This window comes from Osmerus eperlanus, chromosome 12 (assembly GCF_963692335.1).
Source record: "Osmerus eperlanus chromosome 12, fOsmEpe2.1, whole genome shotgun sequence".
Classification (NCBI taxonomy): domain Eukaryota; kingdom Metazoa; phylum Chordata; class Actinopteri; order Osmeriformes; family Osmeridae; genus Osmerus; species Osmerus eperlanus.
In genome coordinates, this window is record NC_085029.1 from 9957243 (window position 1) to 9981726 (window position 24484).

Below are 24484 nucleotides of genomic sequence, written 5' to 3' on the forward strand. Positions count from 1 at the left end.
TTTATTTCATCCGGCATTTTATAAATGAATCATGGAATTGCACTTAGATATGCAACATAAAGATGCAACGTTTTGTATTTTACACCAAATCAATACTGTCACTGAGTTATTGATGTAATTGGTTTTAAAAAGTTAAGCATAAATAAAAGTTTCTATGATTTTTATCAAACATAAATCTTTGAATTTCAGTTAGTTAGCAACATTTAATCCTGTCCGGTTATCCTTTATCACTTTTGTTATAGAGGCCAGGCCAAAGTCTCTGATCAACGGGCTTTTGTACCACAAGGTGTCACTACAGTCCTGCTAATTAAGTGTCTTCCCTCGACCCTTCACGGTAAAGACTGAACTAGATGTGTCAGTGTGTTCGGGACTCATCAGAAGACATTGAGAATGATTGCTCCAAAGGGAGCGGGCTCTGCATCGGTCCGTTGTGGTGAAGAAGGAGCTGAGTCGAAAGGCGAAGCTCTCTATTTACCAGTCGATCTACGTTCCTACCCTCACCTATGGTCACGAACTGTGGGTAGTGACCGAAAGAACGAGATCGCGAATACAAGCGGCCGAAATGAGTTTTCTCCGCAGGGTGTCCGGGCTCTCCCTTAGAGGTAGGGTGAGAAGCTCGGTCATCCGGGAGGGGCTCAGAGTAGAACCGCTGCTCCTCCGCGTCGAGAGGGGCCAGTTGAGGTGGCTCGGGCATCTGATAAGGATGCCTCCTGGACGCCTCCCTGGTGAGGTGTTCTGGGCACGTCCCACTGGGAAGAGGCCCCAGGGAAGACCCAGGACACGCTGTAGGGACTATGTCTCTCGGCTGGCCTGGGAACGCCTCGGGGTCCCCCAGGAAGAGCTGGTGGAAGTGGCCGGGGAGAGGAAAGTCTGGGCCTCCCTGCTTAGGTTGCTGCCCCCGCGACCCGACCCCCGGACAAGCGGAAGATGATGGATGGATGGATGGATGCTCCAAAGGGTGGTCATTGTGTAAAATAAAAACTCCATTTGAATCAACTTACAGCTTCTCAAAACGGGTGCTGTTTCAATGACCCTTCATGCTTCCATTGCAAGGATCCATTAGAAATGTGGTCATGTTCCTTACAGATGGCCCTTATTCTATAAACAATTCCACTGGGCTATACATTTGGATGAAACAGGGGCTCCAGTCTGTGCTTTTGAAAGAGAATTTTCCACTTGTTTTTTGACCACCAGCTTCCAAACACAGTTCAACAATAGCCCACTCTGACAAACAGGAAAGAGGAAAAACGTACTTCAGTGGGCAGACTCAACTTGTGACTGTGAGGTACAACTCCACTGGAAGTATAGACAAAGATAGCGGGGGATTGTTTTCAGCCCATATTTATGAATATAAGTCATTCAAAGTTGCTTGTTCGTAAATTACTGTATTTGATGACCAATAAACATCCATTACTTCCGACTCATACTGTAAATCTCCTCTGATAAGTCAACCGCTGGCATCATGACACACAATGTATTCTTTTCAAACAGAGAGTGTAACCGCTGGCCAGACAAAATGAATGATGATAACAAAAGACCCACATGGCCTTTTTCTCAGTGAATACACCACTGTATGATGACCACAGTGTGACTGCTCTATAGTCTCTTCATTCTGGTGTTTTCTCAAAGATATTTGCAGTGAGCGTGTGCATGTGCATGACAGCATGTGGGCATAGTAGGGTTTGTGTGTGCATGTGGGCGAGCGAACAATTGAAAACAAATGTGTGTGTGTGTGTTTGTATGCCAGCTGGTTTGTGAGTGTGTGGTCAAATGACTGTCCCGAGACGCATCAATGGGGCCCACACAGTGCCAGTTTGATGCCAGACCTCCCCTGCAGAACGTATCCCCACTGGTTGAGTCAGCATTTACAGTAAACTACTACACAGGGCCACATAGCATCGATGGAGAGCAGTGTCAGTCCAAAAGATAAGGGTTTATGTGAGTCAAAAAGTAATGTGCAAGGACGATAAATATTATGGTATGATGTTAGGAATGTTTCATGTCTAATTTGCCTCAGTGATGTATAATGTAAATTAGAGCATGTTTTCTATGTATATCATATTACGGACAACTGGTCATTTGTAATTACTCCATAACACCATAAGGAGCTTCCCTGAACTTGAAGTAAAGTCAAGCTTCACTATTCTCATTTTCTCTGACAACACTTTTCTAGACAGACCTTCACTGACTTCCTCCAATTGTTTGGTGGACAAAAGGAAACTATAATTACGGCAGACATAGCATATTTATGTACAGTTCACACCAACTCACACACACAGTCTTTATCTCAAATACAGTCATTTTTACCGTCACATCAACTTTAGAGAATAGATCAAATTGTAAGCTTGTATTGTCTTTAAACCTAAATTAAAGCTGCAATCATGCAGAAATACACCCTGTGGAAGAGATTCTGTCAAATTGAGACAAAGGCAAGATACAGAGCCAGAAATATTTTCAGTCTCTCAGATAGAGAAAATTCCATATGCATGAACATTCCTTTTTTGATGGTTAAGTAAGTAGAACTTTGAATATGAGACTGCAGAAATCTGACTGAGTCTGACAAAACTGAACAATCGAGAGTTCATCAAACAGAAAACATAGCCACTAAAGCAGCGCTGGTGGGTTTTTTCCTCTATGCACGCAAACACACGCACACACACAATTATGATAGATGATCATCATGATTAGAAACAGATTGTTATAACAAAGGTTCAAGCAAGTGCCGTAATTTCAGTTATTGCTGGATGCCAGTTTCAAACTGTTCAGACTCACTCATTTTGTATTTGGACCGAAAACAGGGTGGGGTGGACAGTCACAACATGTGCTGACCTGTGTCTGATGGGAGTGAACAATGTTGAAAGCAAAATGGGTGGATTGAAAGGAAACACTGCCCTGTGGCTATAATCAATTTGTCCAACAAATATATCAACAGAGTATGAAACATTTATCTCAAATAACACAGTTTCCAGCCTGAAATTACAAATTTTAAATCATTCTAAACAATCAAATTAACTTGGATTTAAATATACCAGGGCCTGGTTGCACTATTTGATACTGTCCATTATGCATGTTTTTAAGTTTGTATCTAGTTGTAACAAGGTTTCTAAACATGAGTGAGAACAGTGAAGGTAGAGTAGTGACCAGGGTTATCACAATATATCCATCATGGTATATTGGTACCAATACCAAACGCTATTGTTGAATTTATCCACAAGCCAACTCTTGTCTTTTCATTCAGGCATTGTGAAGGCAACTCTGGGGTCCCGTTGGAAAAAAAGGAGGCGGTGGTGTGTGTGTGTTGATGTCAGCATGGAGAGCACGGAGGATCGACCCTGTGACTCTAACTTCTAGGATATGACAGCTGATTTCGACAATGACACTGTAGTTACCAGCGTCCGTAGACAGTCTGAGCATAATGGAATACAAAGTAATTCAGTATATTTCTTTGTAGCTTGACAAAATGAATTTGCTTAATGTTCGAAGGCGTCTGATGGAAATCTAGAGACACTAACACAAACCCCAAAACGGCCAAAGTTCTTGCTTCACTGGATAATAACTGTACCGTGTAACGTACAGTATACAGGACAATCACGTAGCGTACTACAGGTAAGATAATCCTGAATCATGTTTGTTTGTTTATTTTCATCAATGTTTAAACAACAAATATATTCGCTTGTAAAGCTACGCGTCAAGTCGGCAACCATACGAAGAAACGTCAGTAAACCCAACAACAGGCAATTTTGCTTTTGAATAACTGTCCAATTATTCCTGCAATGCTAAAGGTCTAAAACACAGGTTATCATACGGTATGTAACTCGGTGTTAAAACATTTGACACAATGTTGATGCACTACCTTCACATTTGTGATAAGCTAGTCTTGGTAAACTCTGTTTATGCGTATTCTATCAAACTTTTTCTATTGGATTAAGTAACATAGGCCACTCGAAACAACCTTAGCAACTGCATTGCTATGTTGGGGAGCAAAAGTGGACGTGGCCAGACTGTCTAAATTATAGATGGTGGTTGTGTCATTATGACAACTCAACTTCCAAGTTGGCCACCAGAGAGTTGAGATGTGTACCTTTTTAGTGGATCACCTATTTGTCACCAGTTGTTCCACCGGGTGTATACACGTAGGCCTACGTAGATTAATCAATTCCCGTAAGAAAGATCCAGTAATAGATGTACTATTACAAATCTACAAGTTTCACAGCCAGGCCAAGTCGGAATCTAACGTGCATCAGGGCCATTGATGCACCTCCGATTTCCACCTGCCCTGGAAAAAGAGAGAATAGGAAAGCAGGTATTCATAAACGTCCCTTGAGCTTTCTGTTTGAAGGGCTGAGGATAGTGTAATCGTTTAATCTCCCATTTTATTAAAAGCTTTTCCTGTTAGTCTCGTTCATATGTCTAGTGCAGATTTTTGGCAAATTCTGGCATGATCCCTTCAATATGCCTGAACCTCTCAATATTTTCTGTGCTAGAGTATAGAGATGTTTCTGATGACGGGTCTATAGCTTACTATGCAACTGTCCCTTGCTAGACTGGGAAGGTGCATCCATTTGCAGCCCCTTAATGTTGTATCCGGTCTGCAGTCCATTGATTTACAGTGGCATCCTTGGTTATCCCTACAGTGAAATAACCATTGAATGAGACTCAATTGTTGGCAGCCAGTGATCATTTGAGAAGAAACTATTTGGCCGAACCTGGGGTAGCTAAATTATTTATTAAACTTAGCAACAGTGTCTTGTAACATTGTGTGGGTCTGTAAAATATGCAGTAACATATAGCCTATATAAATGAGTCTAAACATTCAGGACCCTGTAGTGGTTTAAATACAGTCTATTGGATGAATTTTGTACTATACTGTACTTCTCATACAGATAGATAATAGATACATGTAATCAAATGCTGTATTTACAATGCTTAACTGCAGACACTACAAAGCTTTGCCATGGAAGGCAGAATGCATCTTCTTCTGCTGTTGAGTCTTATGTGGTTTTGATTTAGCTTACGCAACAACCAACATAGATCTGGAGGTCCTCGACAAAAATCAAGTCTAGAACATTCCTTGCATTCCACAGAGCGCAGAAGATCAGTTCACACAGCTGAAAAGCAAATGGAACTAGAGAGGGTACAATTTCTGGGGAAATTGTAGGGTGTGCTTGCTTGCGTCGGTTGCACAGGGGTCCGTTTTTTAATTACATTTTTACAACTGATATTCCTGTGTATTTTATATAAAAATGCATACTTATTAATTATAAAGATTACATAGATTTAAAAGCATCTTTTTTTTGCTGCTCATTTACAACTCAAAATACGAGTGAAGCGTAGAATGAAATAGATGTCTTCTCATTTCCCCTGCAAGAGGCAGCCTCATAGCTGAATCAAAACGAATACATTTGGCAGACCGGTGTAAAAATTGACCTAATCTCTATGATTTAAACTTCCTTTTAAGTTTTTCCCTTCTCGTGATATTTTCAGGCATTTAGCCTACTCATATTGCATTCATTCATTAATAAAGAACCCCCTTTGAAGATTATTCTACGACGTTACCGGCAGTAGAAGATGGAATCGCGATTCAAACAGTACCATCTGCTAACTGAAAATATGCCAAAAGTATTTTTGAAAGGGGCTGGAGCAGCATTCCAACAATGATTTGAAAGGATTTACCATTACTTTTAAAGGGAGAATAATTTGCACAAAAACCTTTATATTTTAAAAAGTATAAAAGTGAGAAATGAGAAAATACCCGCAAGCTGAAATGAATTTCAAAAATGTGTGAGTGACACAAAAGAGGCAGTGTGGAAGCTGAACTGCATCATCTTAACAAAGCTAAGAGCTAAAATAGCCTACAATGCGGGAGAAGCTGAAAGCTGAACTGTTAAACAGAAGAAGTAGGCTAGCTAGTCGGAACAAGAATATTATCGTTTTGACAGCTGAAATTATAGTTGGGATAGTAATAGCAGTAGCAGATGTAGCCTACCATTGAGTGCGTTTACTCGGCTTTCTTAGTAGGATTCAATGTGTTGATGGAATGAAACATACAGCAGTAGAGCCGATACAGGAAGACACGGCGACACTTTGTTGCAGAAGGATGATGGTGCAAGTTTTGTCCGTGGAGCATACAACGATTAATAAAAAAGAATCATGTAGACGCGTTTATTGAGTAATCGCATAACTAATTACACATGTAAACGGAGTAATCGTATTATTGGCATAAACCGACAATTGCTAGTAATCGTGTTTCTCATGGTCAAGTAAACGTACCAATCACCTGTGTGAGAGACTGAGTGGTGCGTGTCTGTCGTTACGGTGATGGTGCAGCTATGATTGCTAACGCGCTGAGGGCAGAGAATAAGAGAAATGTAGCTAGAATCCACACCTCAAACAAGATAACCTAGACGCAAAACTGTACGTCCAATCCAAAATATAAGGATATTTTCCGAGACCCAAGACTCTGCCGAAACCAGAGATATTCTTTATATGTCTGTGCAGTCAGAAATACGACTCTACCTGCAGTTTCAAAAACGTGTTCCTTTTGCTTTCCTGGTGCTTGTTTGTTTGGTTGCCACGGTGATGGCGCAGCTGTGATAGCTAACGAGCTAGGCAGAGAGAAAAACGAACATTTACCTAGCATCCACACCTCAAACAAGTTGACCTAGACGCAAAACTATACGTCCAATCCAAAATATAAGGATATTTTCCGAGACCCAAGACGGTCAGAAATACGACTCTATCGGCAGTTTCAAAATCTTGTTCCTTCTTGCTTTCTCTGACTGATTTTACTCACCTCTCCATTGAAGTTAGTGAGAGAATTTGAAAGGCTGCTCTCGCTTCAAGGCTCATAGCTGAAAATCTGTAAATGTGAGCTCTTTAGTAGTTACATTGGCTGAAAGAGGACAATTTTTCCTACATTTTAAGGTATAACTTGTTTCTGTAAGTTAAACTATATGAACGTTAGAGGAATTTGTTTGACAAATTTGTTGAATATCAGAAAAAGAGACTCTGCTTGCTGCTCATTCATAAAAATCAAGAAGGAGCAAACATTTTAATGTATTTCAAACTGTCATAATTCAAAATTGGCTGAACATTTGAAAAAGCTGAATCATTTGGGAATAGCTGAATGTCTTGTGAACATTTTAAAGGTTGAATGGTGTCTCTAGCTGAAAGTAAGCTGAAGTAGTTACGTTTGAAAGAGGAGGAAGCTTTTTAATGATTTGAAAGGATTTACCATTACTTTTAATGGGAGAATAATTTGCACAAAAACCTTAATGTCTTAAAAAGTATAAAAGTGAGAAATACCAAAAGTCATAGCCATCATCTCCTGAAGGAGCTGAACGTTTTGATACAAAAGTTGTAGGAATCGGTTAACCCTCGTGCTGCCTTCGGGTCACATGACCCAAAGGTTCATAACGAACCATTGTTGTGTTTACCCAATTTTACCCAATACAAAAACAAATAAAAATAATTTTCTTTTAACCATTCCAATGTGGGGGGTCTGAGACAGCCCGACAGTTAAAAGAAAATGCTTCACTTTGTTTTTGTATGAGGTAAATTTGTCGCAATACGACGGTGGGTCACAATGACTGATGGGTCAGAATGACCCGAAGATAACACAAGGGTTAAAGTATGCAGAACGAGTTAAAGGCCAAAAAACGGCGGAAGAACTAAGAAGTTGAAAAACAATAGTGAGAATGCTGAACAGAATTCTCACAATAATAATAATATATATGTGAGAGAACAAAGGTTGTGCCCTTGCCGAAGGCAAAGCACACCCAATTAGCGGAAAGAAAACAAGCTGCTTATTTCACCTGGGGAATGAGATGTTCTGCTAATGCTGAAAGTTAAAGAAGAGGAAGAGCAGGAAAGTGGAAGACAGAAAGGGCAGGACTTTTGATTACACACTTTTGTCTTTATACTATGTTCGTTTTGACCTTTTTATACACACTGTAATGCCCTTGTAGACTCAATGACCATATGCTACACTTACGATATGCCCTTTGGTACATCAATTTGGATAAAGGCATCTACTAAATTGATAGTTATGTAAAAATGTAAGGATAAGTAAGGATTCAAACATTTTGCCACAAAGCTACTGCTCCAACACACCTGATTCAAATGAATGGTCGTTATCATCAGGCTTCTGCAGAGCTTGATAACGACCATTCATTTGAATCAGGTGTGTTGGAGCAGGGAAACATGTACAACACACAGGACAGTGGGCCCTGAGGACCAGGGTTGAAGACCACTGCTTTAAAGGGTTAAAGCAGTGGTCACACCTAAAACTCTCTCTCAAGTCATACGCATAGAGTAGACTTCAATGTGCAACATGGGATGCGAGGCAGACAGGCAAGCAGCAAGCCACACAGACATAGACAGACATATGGATACACATCATAGACTCCACAATGATGCAGTGCTTTGCATCATCGGAATGGGTCAGTTAGCAACAAGATCGTCTTCCGTATGCTGTCCACATGCATGCTGGGAAATGGCCTCATGCTGAGATAGAGAAGCAGGAAGGGGAGAAGAAGAAGGGCCAGAATGAGTGTGGCATTTGGAGGACTGGCTTTCCCTTTTGTCTCCCTGTCTGAAGACAGAGAAGAGTTATGGTGGGTAGTGGAGGGTCCTTTTTTTGTTTAGAGAAGGAGAGAGGGGGAGCTGGAGAGAGACAGTGAGAGAGAGTGTGTGTGCTCATTTGGTCCAATGCCTAGACCAAACAAATTAGGCCTATTTAGCATGAGTGTGAATACCGAGCGAGCCTTGAGAAAGAGCATTATGCTCCTCTAGTACGATGAGGTCTCCTAGTTGTCCACATGTCACATTAGAGAACCATACACAATGTTCCTACACCACCAAGCAGCATTTGGGATTAGCGAGGTAATTTTAGTGTCACAACGGTGGATCACTTCTTACCAGGGTACATCACAAACACCGCCCCTTTGATGAGAAAGCGCTCACCGCTAGATTGGGAAAACATGGGTCGAGTTAACAAGATGGTAACCAGCGTCATGACACTGCTTGTGCGGGATGGCGGTTGTTAGGTTTAGTGAAGCCAGCTAACGAAAAGAAATCCTAGGTATGTTGAACTTGCTTTGTAGTACAAGCCCTTATTTCTCTTCTTCAAAGCCCTATATTTATATCTGAGGATACTGAGAAGCCAAGTTATGGGAACTTGTGGGTTAGCATGACATGTTTTAAGAATAACTACATATCTCAAGGCCTGTCTCCAGGATATGGCTGACATTACCCTGATATGATTAGACCCTTATTGTGGAACGACAGGAATGACTTCTACACATAAACAGATCACAGAACTTTACAACGCTACATTTACGTGCAAAAAGATGACAAATTCCCACTTCACTTGGTGTTAAGAAAACCCTTAAAAAGTATGAGGCATGTTATATTTGCCAAAGTTTTAGCTTTGTAAACAGTTTCACAGAATCTTGACATGAACCACTGAAAAGAAGTAACATCATCAATGCTAGTCCTGAATTCTACTTTAGGGTGTGGTATATCTTCGGACACCTCCCGGGGCCTTTAGGAAAAACCCAATGCCTTCCAAACATAACCCTGTCTCCATGGCAGCCTCGTTATGGGCCAGCTAGCAAGTCCGTATTCATCCTGGAGGTGGGAATGTTTATGGAAGAGAAGTGCTCTTCCCCACAGTGTTTGTATTTGTATGTTGTGTGTGTTTTGTATACCATGGTTTCCATCCAAAAATGCTCCTCTCAATCTGGGCCAAGTGTGTGTGTGAAAGAGAGTGTGTGTATTGGTCTACTTTTGTGATATAAGACTAAATATACTCTCACACACACAGTTGGAGAGTGGAATGAGGAAATACTGGGAATGTCGACAGAGAAGGAGAGGGGGAACTCACACAGATATAAATCTAGTGAAAAGAAAGATCTGGAGACAGAGTGAGGACACGGGAGGGGGGAATGAAAATGGATTCAGAGAAATGCTCGATATTCTGCTCCAGAGAAAGAAGAACAGATAATCGGAAGGCGGTCTTGAGAGTGAGGGAAGTAGTGAGAGAGAGACTGATCAAGAAGTGATACACAGAGAGAGACCATCAGTAATGATAAACAGGCTGTGTGTTTTCCATTGGGTGTTTCTCAAGGAAGTCCCCTCTACATACTGTGGTTTTCCCATGAAAGAGTGAAAGGGAAAGAGGGAGGGAAAGAAGAGGGGAAACAACCCCAGGGTCTAGTCCAGTCTGTAGGGGTGGAGGACTGGAGAGGTAGGATGTGTGAGAGGGGGATGAAGGTGGAGGACTGGAGAGGTAGGATGTGTGAGAGGGGGATGAAGGTGGAGGGATGACTGGACGCTGGATTCTCCCCTATGAGGTCAGCGGATTAGTAATGGTGGAAAAAGGATAAATGATGTCTGTGTTTGTTCTCGTGCAGACATGTTCATCTGCTAGTTTGACTTCCTTGTGTGTGTGTCTGAGTCAGTCTGTGCGGATTTGCATATGTCCTGGTGAATATCCATGTCCATGTGTGTTCGTGTCAGCAGAGAGTCTGTGGATGAGGCCTGCATGACGGTGATCCAGACGAAAGACGAGAGTACCTAAAGGGTTGCCAGGTTTGTAGTCTTTAAGCCAAGTTAGTCTAACTTTTTTCAGATGTGTTTGTGACAATAGCTGAAGTCATTCCATGATCTAATCTCATTGAAATGCACATAAAGTAGGCTGTTTGTATCAGGAGAGTGCAAGTGCTTTCGACTGCCAGATCAAATCAAATTTAAATCAAATGAACTAGCCTAGGTTATATAGACAGCTCAACGCTTTATATGCCACGTTATGCAGGTCTGTTGGTAATGTTTACATTAAATAAGTGCTGTATGAAGGTGTTACAAGCCTTTCTAAAAAACTATATTTTATCATGTTAGTCTTATAGGCCATATTTCTTTTAAAGAGTAGACCAATCCATTGTGCTCACACCCTAACTAGACTTAACTCAGATATCCATTTGAGTTGCACTTCCATTGTTACAAGACACATGAAGTCACAATCAGGAGAAACACTGGACATATGTAAGGAACACTCAGAGGCACGGCTAGCTGGCTGAGTCCTTTAGACAACTGCTTGCCAGACAGAGCTCTTGTTACCTCCTGATCACACAGGCTGAAAGACCACTGAAAGATCAGCACAACTGTCCACTGTTTCATGTCCAGAATGATCCAGAACCTGCCGCCACCTGTTGGGACACGTTTGCTTTTAACTGAATAAGTTTCAGTGGATGCAGCACTCTGTAAGGGAACACATTGGCCCCCGACAATGAGCAGCTGGTAAACAAGCTATCAGGAAAATAAAAAGACAACAGTGGCCGAACCAGACCCCTCTAGTGAGTTCTACTGCTGTGTGTGTGTGTGTGTCTGATGATGTAGCTCAGACAGAGAGAAGCTACGGCTTCATTGTTGGCATGAGATGGGTCCTGTTCAATAAATAACATGGCTAGTCAGCAGATCAGGTTGCACACACAGTCCAGCCCCAAACAAATGCACCCACGGGAGACACAAACACACACAAACACACACCTCTGTAACCACGTTTCCCAAAGTAAGGTCCTCAGTATGGTAGAGTCTTGGTCAACATTCCTTCCCATGAAAAAAGGATGATTGGGCAAAGAGGATGGGATGAAAACAGAGCCAGAGTGAGACACCGATGTCTAGTCAGGAGAAGGTCAACGTGGATAGGCGCTCAACATGTTGGGTCTGCCTGCAGGAAGAGACCAATCCTAGGCACGTTTTAGAATTCCTGAGTACTGAATACCGAGCAAGATTACAATCATTTCCCCCCAAAATGCTGATCTAAAATCAGTGTTTTTCTCAGACGAGAGGTTAGGAAATCGTCTGTGAAGGCTGGCCCTAGGGTCTTATTTAGACAGGAAGTGGTTTGATCATTGTCTGATAACCCTCAATAGAAGGAACACACACACTCACAAACACTGTCATTGGTTATGCCCAGTCACCATACCCCCTATGTGTTAGACACAGTTGCTGCTCTGTCCCCCTGTCAGCTGTGATTGTGAGTGTGTGTGTGTGTGTGTGTGTGTGTGAGTGTGTGTGTGTGAGTGTGTGTGTGCAGCCTATGCATGTGTGAGACCTCTGTTGACTTAGCTGTCTATCGTAACCCTGCTACTTTCTCCAGTATGCTGCCAATTGGCACCCAGTCTCAGGCTCGTTCTCTCTCTCTCTTTCTTTCTCTTTCTCTCCTATGCCCTCTGTCTTCTTTATCTCCCTCTATGATGAGTCGTTAGCTGATCAACTGATGCTCTCTGCCAGTGTGGTCTGTTGGCTGGTCTGTTGCTGTGCTGCTCTGATGAATGCTGTCTTTCTATGAGGGGCCTTTTCTGGGTGGAGAAATAGGAGTCATGCCTTGTGTCTTATCGGGATCATAAATACAATTCCAACGTGACTGTCTCTGTCTCCCTCAGATGGTAAGGGCTGATTTCCCCTGAAGGATATCCTAGCCATAATTCACTCTGGTTCAAAGTTAACCCTTTTGAGTTGCTAGAGGCTCTCTCAACTTGTCATGATAAAGGGGAATTATTTTAACCATGTTGTCGTCATCAATCTCACTTCCTAATATCTGTGTTACTGTGCCAGAGAGTACCCAGCATATGAAGGTTTTTTTTGCAGTCGTTTAACTGGTTGGTTAACTGCTAGTGCTAACCCTTCATATCTGACATATTTAAGATTTTTCCCCAGAGACAGAACCATTTTCATCCACTAATTTTCATATTTTCTTTCTGTACTTTGCAAGTTGTTTGTTACCTGGTCTCAAGATTTACAGTAATCTACCCAGGCAGAGCCCAAAACACATCCACATAGAAAAGTCAACCTGCATTGCAGCAGCTATGCATTTACATTTACATTACATTTACATTTTACATATGTTGCATATAAGTTGCATGCCGCATAAACAAACCATTCTTCCAGTCAGAGACATGCTGTCCCCCTTTCTTTCTCAGCAGCCCATACTGTACTGTATAGCAAGTGTGCAGCTGTAGATTATGCACCACAGAGTAGGCCTGCGAGCATCTCCACATAGTTCATTTCTGTCTGTGGGCTCAATTTCCGGTTGAAGTATCTGTCATGCAAACATCACGGATACAGGTTTCACAACTACAGCCGGAGACAAAAAGTTCGACAAACGTTCGAGTGACCCAGCTTATGACAAGTTCCAGAAAGTCCAGTCGCACACGTCACCTATTTGACCAATCCCAGGCCTCGCCGTGGAGCAGGTTGGAGATCCGTGCTACAGAGGTGAAGTTGTGGTCATGTGCTTGGCTAGCAGCATGGGGGAGTCACACTGCACACTGACACACAGACCTAAGAATAACACTAATACGCTTGTTTGGTGCCAGCTGCCACGAGGAGGATTACTGCTGCGCCTGAGGTCCCCCTCCAAGCCACTCCCTAGAGGTACAGTAGACTATAGCCTAGCATAAGCTATAGGTTGAAAGTGTTTTTGTTTTGTTTTTTGGGGGGGGGGGCTTTAGTCTGTCGAATCCATAACATGCTCTCCAGCTCCTAGGATGGTACTTGTGGCAATAGGCTAAGTACCACAAACCAATAGCGTTGGACCCTGACTGATTACATAGTAATTAGGGCATGTTTTGGTTTTTGAATGCTTTGAGATATTCGTGTGGAACTGCGCACATGTTCAACGTTGAGTTGATTCTTTCTTCAAATCACACAGCCATATTCCTTATAGGAGATAAAAGGGGGAGGTGGCCTTATCATTACCTGACTGGAATGCCAACACTGTAGACTAGTTCTGAAAGCAATAACTTCTATCACAATTGGAAAGGAGGCTCTTGGTTGCTGTCTACTGGTCTCTTCTATCTGCCGGAGAATTGGATTATGTTTAATAAGACCTGGGTGAACGCGGGGCTCAAATATTTGAAGGGCCAAAAGGGCACTTGGTATATGGGATAGTTGAATTTCGAAGCTGCAAATGCTATTCAAGGCAGTCCAAATCAAGCGCTCGTCTGGCTCTTCTAATGTCTTGGGACACGGGCGTTTGAGGACACCAGCAGAGGTGGATATCTTGTCACTGAATCTAAACATTGGCTGATCGTCTGCGCCGAGCGTAAGACCTACAGTGTTGCACCTCTTCTTGTTAAAACTCGTCCTGGGAATCTGGCTGGAATGAACTAACACACCTACTCCAACTCATGGCTGTGTCCTGAACTTTTCGTTATTTTGGTCCGCCCTCATCCTACATGATCAGTCATGCAGCAAATGATAATGGAAGCCTTGAGCGATCTTCTTACACGACTCCCCAATCCTCCTAATTAAGGAGATGAGGAGAGCAAATGTGATCCTGTGTCATTCAATGGGTTAGGACATCATGTCATTCAACCTCCCTTTAGAATAGGGAGCTAGGTGAGTTAGCAGTTTTGTGAAGTCCCTATGGTGTGAAGGAGCTAATAGGCTGGTTAGGGTTACAGTGGGTTTCAGTGTGTCTTTAAAACACCAGGGTGTTGTGTTCCTACCCACAGCCCTCAGCCGTGAGCCCTGTTCTGTTTGGGTGAAACCATACTCCCTAACCTTCACCACATGTAAGGACACGCACACACACACACACACGCACACACACACACACACACACACACACACGCGGGAAGACCTGTACTCATGGAGACTTTCATGCACACCCTCCTCACATAAACACACACGTCATTCCTCCACCATGGCGACAGGGTTGCGCTGTCACACACTCTTCCATCACTGACAGGTCACACATCCCCACCAGAGAACCACATCCATGGTTACTTGACCCCCCTCTCTCCCCAGTCAGAGACACTCTTGGCTGGGATTAAAGACTGCCGCTACCCCCCCCCCCCCCTTTCCCCAGTCTACGGGACCAGACAGAGGAACCATTGAGGTAGACAAACTACTGCCATCTTCTCTCGTTTCCCTCTCTCTCTCTTTCAATTGCCTTTTCAACGAGTCCATCCACACCGAGTGTTCTGTTGTTCTGTTGACTGGGACGGGCTTATTGGAGCCGGGGAATATTGCATCATTTCGTAGTTCTGGTGTTATTGCTCTCCTGTTGAATCAATTTACCAGGCTATTTTTGGTTAGTAGATATTATTTCTTCCTATAGCCTAGGTGAGGAATGGCCACATTGCATCCGAGGACATTTTAAGTTGATGGATTTCTTTGTGTGATAACTCAAACGTGGCAGTCAAGGAAATTACATGTACACATGCACACACTACACACGCACACACACATGTTGTACTCTGTCTCATAGCAATTAGTTTATGACTCATGTTAATCCATAAACTTGGATAGTTCTTGACCCCACCCAGTCATATAGTTAAGGGAGTTAGGGAGTGTAGACATTGATCTAATGTGGTAATGTCCACAGCTCATTCAGTAACAATGCACCAATGTTCAGTCCAAGAGACTCACAGTGTAAAGCCAGGAACAGTCTCCTGTGTATTGCTGTCATGATAACAGAATACAGCTGTCTGTATTCTGTATACTGCAGTCTGTGTTGGTTCCTTCTGTGGGTGATTTGAGACACCTAGTGGAGAAATGACTCCAAATGAGAAGCAGAAGTACAGGACACAGCGTGAGGTCTGTGGGCTCCTGAAAACGTTGCTTTCTTTTCCTCTGTGAAGCAGACCAACTTTCTTTGATGAAAGTTCTAACAAGAATACAAGGGCCCCTAACACTTAAGTAGCTCCGTGTGAATAGGGACCTGAACAGCTATCTTCAACCCTCAGCTCGATTCTCACATTCTTCTCTCCCCCTCTCCGTGTAACCCTCTCTCTTTTTTTTCTCTGGCTGTTTCTCTCTCTCTCTCTCTCTCTCCTCCTCCTCCTCCTCCTCCTCCTGCTCCCCTCTCCCTCCAGGGGATGAGTGATGGAGGCAGGCTCGGTGGTCCGTGCCGTGTTTGAGTTCCTCCCCAGCGTCTCCGAGGAGCTGCCCCTCTTCCCTGGTGACGTCATCGAAGTGCTCAGCGTGGTGGACGAGTTCTGGTTGCTCGGCAACAAGGATGGAGTCACAGGTGAGGGGAGGGGGGTCAGTGACATGGCAGAACTCAAAAAGGTTTTAGGAACTCACAGACCACTCTTCCAAGTACTTTTTAGGAGACAAAACAAGAATTGGAGTATCCTTCCACGGTTTCATGAGTATTAGGTTTTCTTTACACTTGATTCCGGTTCATTCTTAAACAGTTTCTTTCTCCTTCTTTCTGTCCGTGTTTCCTTCTCCGTCCTAGGCCAGTTTCCCACCACTTTTGTGGAGGCGGTGACTATCCCCAGCACCAAGCCAGAGGAGGAGCTCTACGTATGCATCAATGACTTCAGCTCTGCAGAACCAGGCACCCTCCCACTTAAGAGAGGTAGGGATACTAATGTACACAGACACACAAACACCCCCACACACACACACACACACACACATACACATACACACACACACATTTAAGCTATATTGTCCTAGTGTAGCAGTTCTGTATCTAACAAGTGATATTTTTCCACTCAGCCTAACGCTGCTTGTTGAAAGGATCTTAATGTCCTTGTACCCAGGTAAAGTGTTGACTGGTGTTTTACAGTAGGCATGGTGTGTCCCATGAATCTGTTTGTGTAGTAAGTAGTACCATAGTCTTTCTAGAAGGATGACTCCAGGCCTCAGAACTTCAGCTATGACCATGTGTGATAATGATTCACAATATCACAATCTACATAAAACAACCCAGAGATAGATTACATTTCTGAATGAATGCCTTTGCTACCTGACATTCAAATGATTTTGCTATAAACGGAATACAGATTGCTTACCCAGCTTTATCTAGATGTAGAACATGTGAATCATTATACAGAACATCATTATGCTGCCAAGGACACATAATGATTGGTCTGTGACAGCCAGTGGTTTTCTTAGATGTAATTATCAACTTTTGTATCTTTTTCTTGAACTGTTATCGAGCTGACCGATGGCGCCAACGTTTAGAAAACGTTCCACTAGGTGTCACTAGTTCTCCCATAAGGAGTCAAGACATTTCAAAAGAAAACGATTCAGGTGCTTTTGTTGTTTTTCTGTCTTCTCAGTCTCTGTGTTTTTAGTCTATTCCTACGGGTTTCAGAGTGAAAACATCCTTGCAAATGACCGAAATACATGTGTGTTTTCACTTTTACAGCTGAGTTTACAGCTGAGTTTCTGTGGCATGTGGTGCACAATGACTCCCCGTAAACATCATCCTTAAATATCCTCTATCATACCGTAGTTTGAACTTGTACTCAAACTCTTTATATTTCAGAATAGTAATTTACCTGAATAAAACTTAACAACCTGTCCTGTTGGATCATGCCAAATGTAGCACATTGGATGTCTGTAAGTTAAAGTGTTGTTTCCTGTCTGGCGTAATGTTCCACACGAGTGGTGCCCCCGTTTGTCGTTCAGACACAATGGAAGGTGGAGTCTACGGTCTCTGGAATGTGACCTTTTTGACTTTTAGCGGACATTCCATTTCCCTAATTCTCTGAAGGTTGTAAGTAAAACTGATTCAATTTTAGTTTGAGTTGGAGGCAGTGTTGGGGCCTTTTGTTACCCCAGGAGTGACCCCCCACCACCAGGAATGGGAGGAGTTTAGGATTCAAACAATGGCCTCTTTGTAGTCATATGTATGGTCATATAGACCCAGTTATGGAATTTCAGTTCTTTTTATGTTTCACATTTTTGGAAATGTCAAATAACATTGCATTAGTTTGCTTTTTGAATGGCCAACGTTACATGAAAGATTTTAAGGAACAGGTTTTCCTCCCAGTTCATCCCCTTTAATTGTGATCCATCATCATATTTCCCCTACTCTTTACCTCTAATTCTCATCCTAAGTACTGTCAGTCCATTTTCAAATCCTCCTTTTTTCTTTCCCTAACTTTCTCTCACCCCGCTGTTATTTTCCTCCTCTATCAGTTCAAACCAAATTTTTTCTTCATATAATTAAAACTCTGAATGCTAGTTTCACTTATCTACACGTTTTCCTTTTCCTAGGCGACATAGTCGCTGGAGAGAGCGGAGCCGACAGCGTGGGTGCCTGGCAGCGAGGGCGGAGTTTCTGTGGAACCCGTGGCGTCTTCCCCGCGTCGTGCGTCAAGGAGCTCCACCTGTCGGGGCGCTCCAGGCAGCTCTCGGAGCGCTCTGCCCAGGCCCAGGCCTCCGAGCTCCCCCCTCACGCCCTGGGACAGGCTCGGGCCCTCATGGGCCTCCACGCACAGCTCCACGAAGAGCTGGACTTTCGCGAGGGGGACCTCATCACCATCACCGGCCTCCCGGAGCCAGGCTGGTTTCAGGGGGAGCTGGACGGGCGGAGGGGGATGTTCCCAGAGGGGTTTGTGGAGCTCTTGGGCCCCCTCAGGTCCCCCCATGATACAGAACCAGATCCAGAGAACTACCAGGCTGACAGTTTGCACTACGACCCTGAGCCGTTGAACTATGACCCCTTTGACACCGGGGATGGAATTGAGGAGGAGGAGGCAGGGGAGAAAGAGGGCTATGAACATGTGGAGGAGCACAGGGAGGAGGAGGAGGGCGTTTACGGAGTGGCGCTGTACGAGTTCCGGGCGATCGACATGGGGGAGCTGGACTTTGACGTGGGCGAGCGCATCCGCGTGCTGGGCAGGACGGAGGACGGCTGGCTGGAGGGGGAGCTGCGCGGGAGGCGGGGCATCTTCCCGCACCGCTTCATCAAGATGGAGGACGAGGGGCGGCACGCGACCGAAGAAATTAAGACTGTTGTCGAAACGACGGGAGGAGAGGAGGAGGAGGAGAGCGTCTATTCCTCAGAGTATTGCTCCGACCTACAGGACCATAGCGGTCCGGAGTATGGCTCCGAATGGACACCTCAAGAGGACCACACGGTGTGGGACCTCGACTACTTTGAGAGGGCTGAGGAGCGGAAATGGCAACAGGATGCGGTTAGCGAGCGGGCGGTACCGGAGAGCTCCGGGACTCGTACTCAGGACAGGGAGGAAAGGAGGAGGAGGACCGAGCCACTGCCCCATAGGCCAGCAGCCCCTGCACAGCGAGGACCCCAGAGACCCAGCTCAGCTCCTCATGGGAGGCCCAGGCTTCCCCCTCGGCCTAGCCTGCCGGCGCTTAGCCACAGGCACCACGTTAGCCACAATGCTAACAGCACGAACGGTAGCAGGGCTAACTATCCTGAAGCAGCCCACCCTTTTAAACGAGCTCTAAGCCTCAATCTACACAGCTCACTGCCTGCCTGGTCAAAAGATAATGGACACTACCAGAGGTCACCAACAGACGGTGCCACCAGTAATGGAAAAGGCGCCGGTATTGGCAAGGCGTTACTTGGGCTAGTAGAGGTCCACAGACAGAAGAAACTGACTCGTCACTCCAGCATCAACGATGTTGATTTGGTGACGGGTGTCAGTGGCGACCGCAGGGGGCGGTCCTTGCAGGAGGGGCGGGGCTTGAACGGCCTCCTGCCTGCCTCCTTCACCATGGACACCCTAGCGACGTCAGCCGGCGACCTGGAGACCAAACTATCCCAGCAGCTCTTGGAGTTCGAGAAGAGCCTGGGGGGGAATGGGCCGGGTGACAGCGGAAGCGTCGCTAGCGACATTACCAGGGATTCCGGCGTCGGCGACAACGGTCACAAGGCCAGCGTCTCTCGACACTACTCCATCCTGGACTTCAGCAGTGAGAACGACATCATCCGAGGCTCTGCTCACTCCCCCTTGTCCTTCCTCCTACCTTCCTCCGCCCGCTCCAACTCCGCCTCCTCCTCCCTCGAGCGCCGCAAGACCCTCCGCCCCCCTCCCCCGCGCCCCCGGATCCTCCGCCCCCCGGCTCCCTACAAGCCTGCCCGCCCCGCTCCACGCCCCCCGCCCCCCTTCCCCCGCCAAAGCGCTGCCCACCCCCCGCCCCTCGTCGGCCCCGTCTTCTACAGCCCCGAGGAGGAGGAGCCCGCCTACGGCGACCTGGCTGCCCGCCAGGAGCGCGAGGCCGAGCGGCAGCTGCGGGCGGAGGAGGCGCTGCAGGCGGAGCTGGAGGCGGAGAGGGAGAGCGAGCGGAGCCGGGAGGAGCGCTACCAGGCTCTGCTGCGGCTGCAGGAGGTGGAGCGAGACATGGAGGCCTACGCCCAGACTGCCCAGGAGCTGACGGCCATGCTGGAGGAGGACGACGAGGAGGACGAGGCGGCCCGGCTGCAGGCCATGGAGAACCTGGAGTTCTGCTCCTACACCCTGGAGACCCTGGCCCTGGAACAGCAGCAGCTGCAAGGTAAGACCGACGGGCGGTGAGGTGGATGGGAGACGGGGCTGATCTCAGACCAGCGCTTGTTAACGGGAAGGCCTTGGAACAGCGAGAAGCTAGGAGTTCAGACTGACCGGGAAAAATCACACATGTATATTTATTTGACAATAAACCGTGGGCTTTGATTTTATTTCGACATTTGAGTTTCTTTGTTCACACTGCAGTCACGCAACAGCATTCGCAAAACGACAGAACAATGTGTTACAATGCTTACCAGGGGTTACACTCACACTACAGAATAGGCTTATTCCAACAAAACCCTACTTCCCCACAACAAAGAAGAAAAGCTAAGCAAACATTAAGCTTGCTGTAGGACATGTTACTGTCAAGGCTGTGATAATCTTTTCATGAAAACTGTGTAAGCACAAGAACACGGGTCTGAACAAGAAGTCCTGGGACAACAAGATGTTGCCGACTACCATCTTCAACAGTTTACAGTGTCTGCCAGAAGCAGCTTAAGTTAGCCGCACAAAGATTGTTAACACACTGACCTCAGAGCAGGTAAAGCGAGGTTGGAGGGTTGCTTAGTTTACTGCCTTGCTGACAACACTGATCCTAGGACAGCCAGAGGACAGCGTTTCCTGGGAAGGGTTAAGTTCTTGGTAGGAGAATGGTCAGAGGAAAGACTGTCTGTTTCTGGGCTTAGGATCAGACCTAATTTCTTTTTCAATTTCCAGGAATCTGTCTTATCACAGGAACATTGTCACAGTCAGACACAGATTTGTAGGCTACACACACACACACACACACACACACACTAATCTAATGGAATTATTTGAATAACTGAGCAGCCGTATCACCTGGCAATATTCATAAACCACAGATAGAGATGGTGTTTGAATAGAGTATGGTGTGTGTGTGTGTGGGTGGGTGTGTGGGTGTGTGTGTAGGTGTGGCCGTGCCTTCGTCCTGTGAATGAGTAAATGTATATTTGTTGTGCCTGTCATACATTTGAACTATTTTAAATGGACTGAGTGTGATATTCTTCATCATTGTCTTTGTTGGGTGTCATTTGTCCTCTGGTGACAAGCTGGTATAGAACAAGGATCAGTGTTCATTCGTCATAGACCAGAGTTCCTGTAACCTTTTTGGAGTCCATGTCTAATAAACTGTTATCTGTATGTCAGGGTGGCAGCCATGGTCATCATTCCAGTCAAGGTGTGGCTTGTTGTGTGAAAACCCCAGTGTTTAAGAGTCTACTTCCTGTGAAATGAGTCATCATGGTCTTGTGGCATGCAGTGAACATGGACTGTATTTGTCTTTGGCGAGATAAGGCAGGCTTTTCTGCAGACACCGTCCCATGCCTAGCCACCATAAGGCAATCACACCACAGTCTCTGAATATGTGTCCTTGGCCTGGTTCCATATCCATGATCCTTATGTTTTCATTGATTGAATTGGTGTATATGGTGCTGTGGGGTGTTAGTCTTTGTTATTTCACATTTGTAGGGTTGGAGGACGGAAAGAGGTGGAACTGAGCCAAAGACTTGTGTGATTCAGTCTCTCTCCCACGGTACACTGCAAATACAGTACTAATGGCCGAACTCACTCTGCTCCTGAACTCTGTGTAGCATTTGCTAAACATGTTAGCTAATGTCACACCACAAGGACTTGATTTTTCAATTTTCAAACCGAAGTGACTTTATATAAGATGCACTTGGCCCAAATATCTCTGCTTGTACTCAATATGTCTGACATGAACATGATAATAAGCTGTAAGAACAGAAGGGCAGGGTCACGAGGTCAGCGCTTCGGCCATTGGTGGACTTGACTGATTTATCACCACCGTCTCGATAGCTAATTGGCCCTTAATTGTTTTCCCCGGGTCTTGTTGGTGAGGTGTGGAATGCTGTCTGCGAAGGCCCAACCTCTCTCACGTAGGTGCGAGGTACATTCCTGGATCATAGGGAGGGGGGAAGCTGTACACTTGGGCCTCTCTCTCTCTCTTTCTCTCCCTCCATCCTCCCTATCTTCCGCTCTCTCCACTCCTGCTTGCTCTCTTTCCTTGCCCTGTTTTTCCCTCTGCCACCCTTTCTTGCTCTCTCCCTCCCCCTTTCTCCTCACCCCCTCCATTCCCTGTCCTCATCCCTTCTTCACTCCTGGAGAGAAGAGTACAGTGCAGAGACACCGGTTGTGTGTCAGGGCCCGGTGGATTCTAGGGGACCATGGCCCGTTCCGGCGCCACCGTCACAACTCGGTGGTGGAGGGCCATGGTGCGGCCCGTCATGCGACTCACTTCCTTGTTTGGACACGTCCTAGGGGCTCAGCGGTCCAATCACATGGCAGGTAGGATCCAGGTGAAGCTTGCCAGGGAAGTGGGGGTGCATCAAGGTTGACAACGTTAGCCAGCTAAGCTGATATTCTGAGTCCAGATCTCACCTCAGTCTTCTCGTTCATATGGAATGTTGACTGTTAACGGATTTGGAAACTAAGCATTTCTGATATTTTGTACTGGGTTTTTGTTCATTCTTTACAGTACCTGCAGAGTAAAGCTGATAGTCAAGGCACACTGCTTGTGATAATGTAGGTTTACTGTTTTGTGGCAGTGGTGAGACTCATCGTCAGTAGTGATATGATGCAGCAAAAGGGTTTCATTCACTTGTATTTTTTTGACTGAATATTTCAGTGGAACGTTCTTTGTGAACGACTAGCGACTGCACATTGTATTTGTGATGTATTTGGTAACTGTACATTTGATTGTAGATGTGAGTTATTGGGAAGGTATTCCTGGGATGTGTGCATGTTGTGGCGAGACGATGGATTTCCTTTGTTGACATAGAGTCAAAGTAACAGACATGCATGAACACACACACACACACACACCAGCCCCCACACACACACAGACGCACACACAATTTCAATTTAGCACCCACACACACACTCCCCAGCTACCTCTGGTAAACACACACAAACACACACACTCCCACACAGCTGTGCACACACCTCAGTTGCTTGGTGTGTTTTCCTACAGAGTGATGGAGAAAGGGGGAGGAATCTTCGTGAGCCACTTGAATGTTTTGCACAGTTATCTCCTTGGAGACGTGGAACAGGGAGGAGGTGCCTCTGAACATTACTTGATTCTTTTCCGTCACTGTTCATTTCATATTTCCATCCTACATCTAATACTATTATTGGGTTTGTTTGAAATCTTATCCTGGTTCATATATACAAATATTTGAATACTAGTGCCCATTTCTACTGCTATATTATACTAAAGGATAATCCCCATCAGGCTTAATGAATGCATAATGAATCACATGCTGTGTAATACCTTACTCACAGTAGGAGGGAGGGCACATGTCGAGCCTCAAGCCATAGTAACACATTATCTATGAATCTTGTTTTACAAACACTCACACTCACACTCACTCAGGCTGGGTGGTGTTCCATTCTCTGAGAGGGTGTGTTTCTCTGCTGGGAGTGGGAGCCACAAAGGCTGGTTATTGTTACAGCACAGAGGCTAACTTCGAGCTGTGTGGAGGTGAAATGCAGAGATGAGGAACGTACAAAGTAAGAAACTGAACCGAAAACCAAAGAAGTGTGATTAAAAGGATCAAGTATTTCTAGTTTCATTGACCAATTCTAAGTTCTTAGATTTTGTTCTCCAATGTTTACTCTCCGAATACCTATGGAACTTTGTTAAGAGACTGTATAAAGCACCCACACACACATACACACACAGACACACACACCTACAGAAAAGTCTGTGTCACTGCAAACCATGCCAACTTTCCATGCAACTACCTCACTCTATCTCTCCAGTCCTCTCACGCTCCAAATCCCCAATTGAAGCTCTCTCATTCTCATTACCGCGCACAGCCTTGGCACTTTAGATATCCCCAGGTCCCCCTTGTCTGTCCAAGAGACCATGAGAGCTGTCCTGAGGGGAGTTCTTCAACTCAGATGAAGGAGTGATTGGGATTTTCAGTTGCTCAACCACACTCGTAATAGAGGTTGAGAGCCTTTTGTGTTCAGACTGCCGTTCTGGGAAGACTGTACAAGTACATCTGTGGCAATACAGCTCTGAGCCTGAAATGGAAACAGATAATTGTAGGAATGTTGTAGCTACTGTCCCTGGAGTAGGAACACATAAACACAGTTTTGGTCTGGAGTGTACTGAAAGGTGAGATCCTCAATGTTGATAATTAAACAGAATTATGTAAGAAAAAAACACA

At 45.1% G+C, this 24484-nt stretch overlaps 1 protein-coding gene across 2 annotated transcripts in view; it reads left to right on the plus strand.

Annotated features, from left to right (window-relative positions):
• The first annotated feature begins 3284 nt into the window (after positions 1 to 3284).
• Positions 3285 to 24484, plus strand: part of dnmbp (dynamin binding protein) — a 41286-nt gene continuing 20086 nt past the window's right edge. Inside the window, exons 1-4 of one of the 2 annotated variants that reach the window (XM_062474610.1) lie at positions 3285 to 3606; positions 15885 to 16039; positions 16253 to 16375; positions 18028 to 20277. In XM_062474610.1, the coding sequence (XP_062330594.1) occupies positions 15895 to 16039; positions 16253 to 16375; positions 18028 to 20277 (2518 nt within the window). In that variant the 5' untranslated portion in view covers positions 3285 to 3606; positions 15885 to 15894. The remainder of the gene's footprint in view (positions 3607 to 15884; positions 16040 to 16252; positions 16376 to 18027; positions 20278 to 24484) is intronic. The other variant, XM_062474609.1, reaches the window with a different exon arrangement.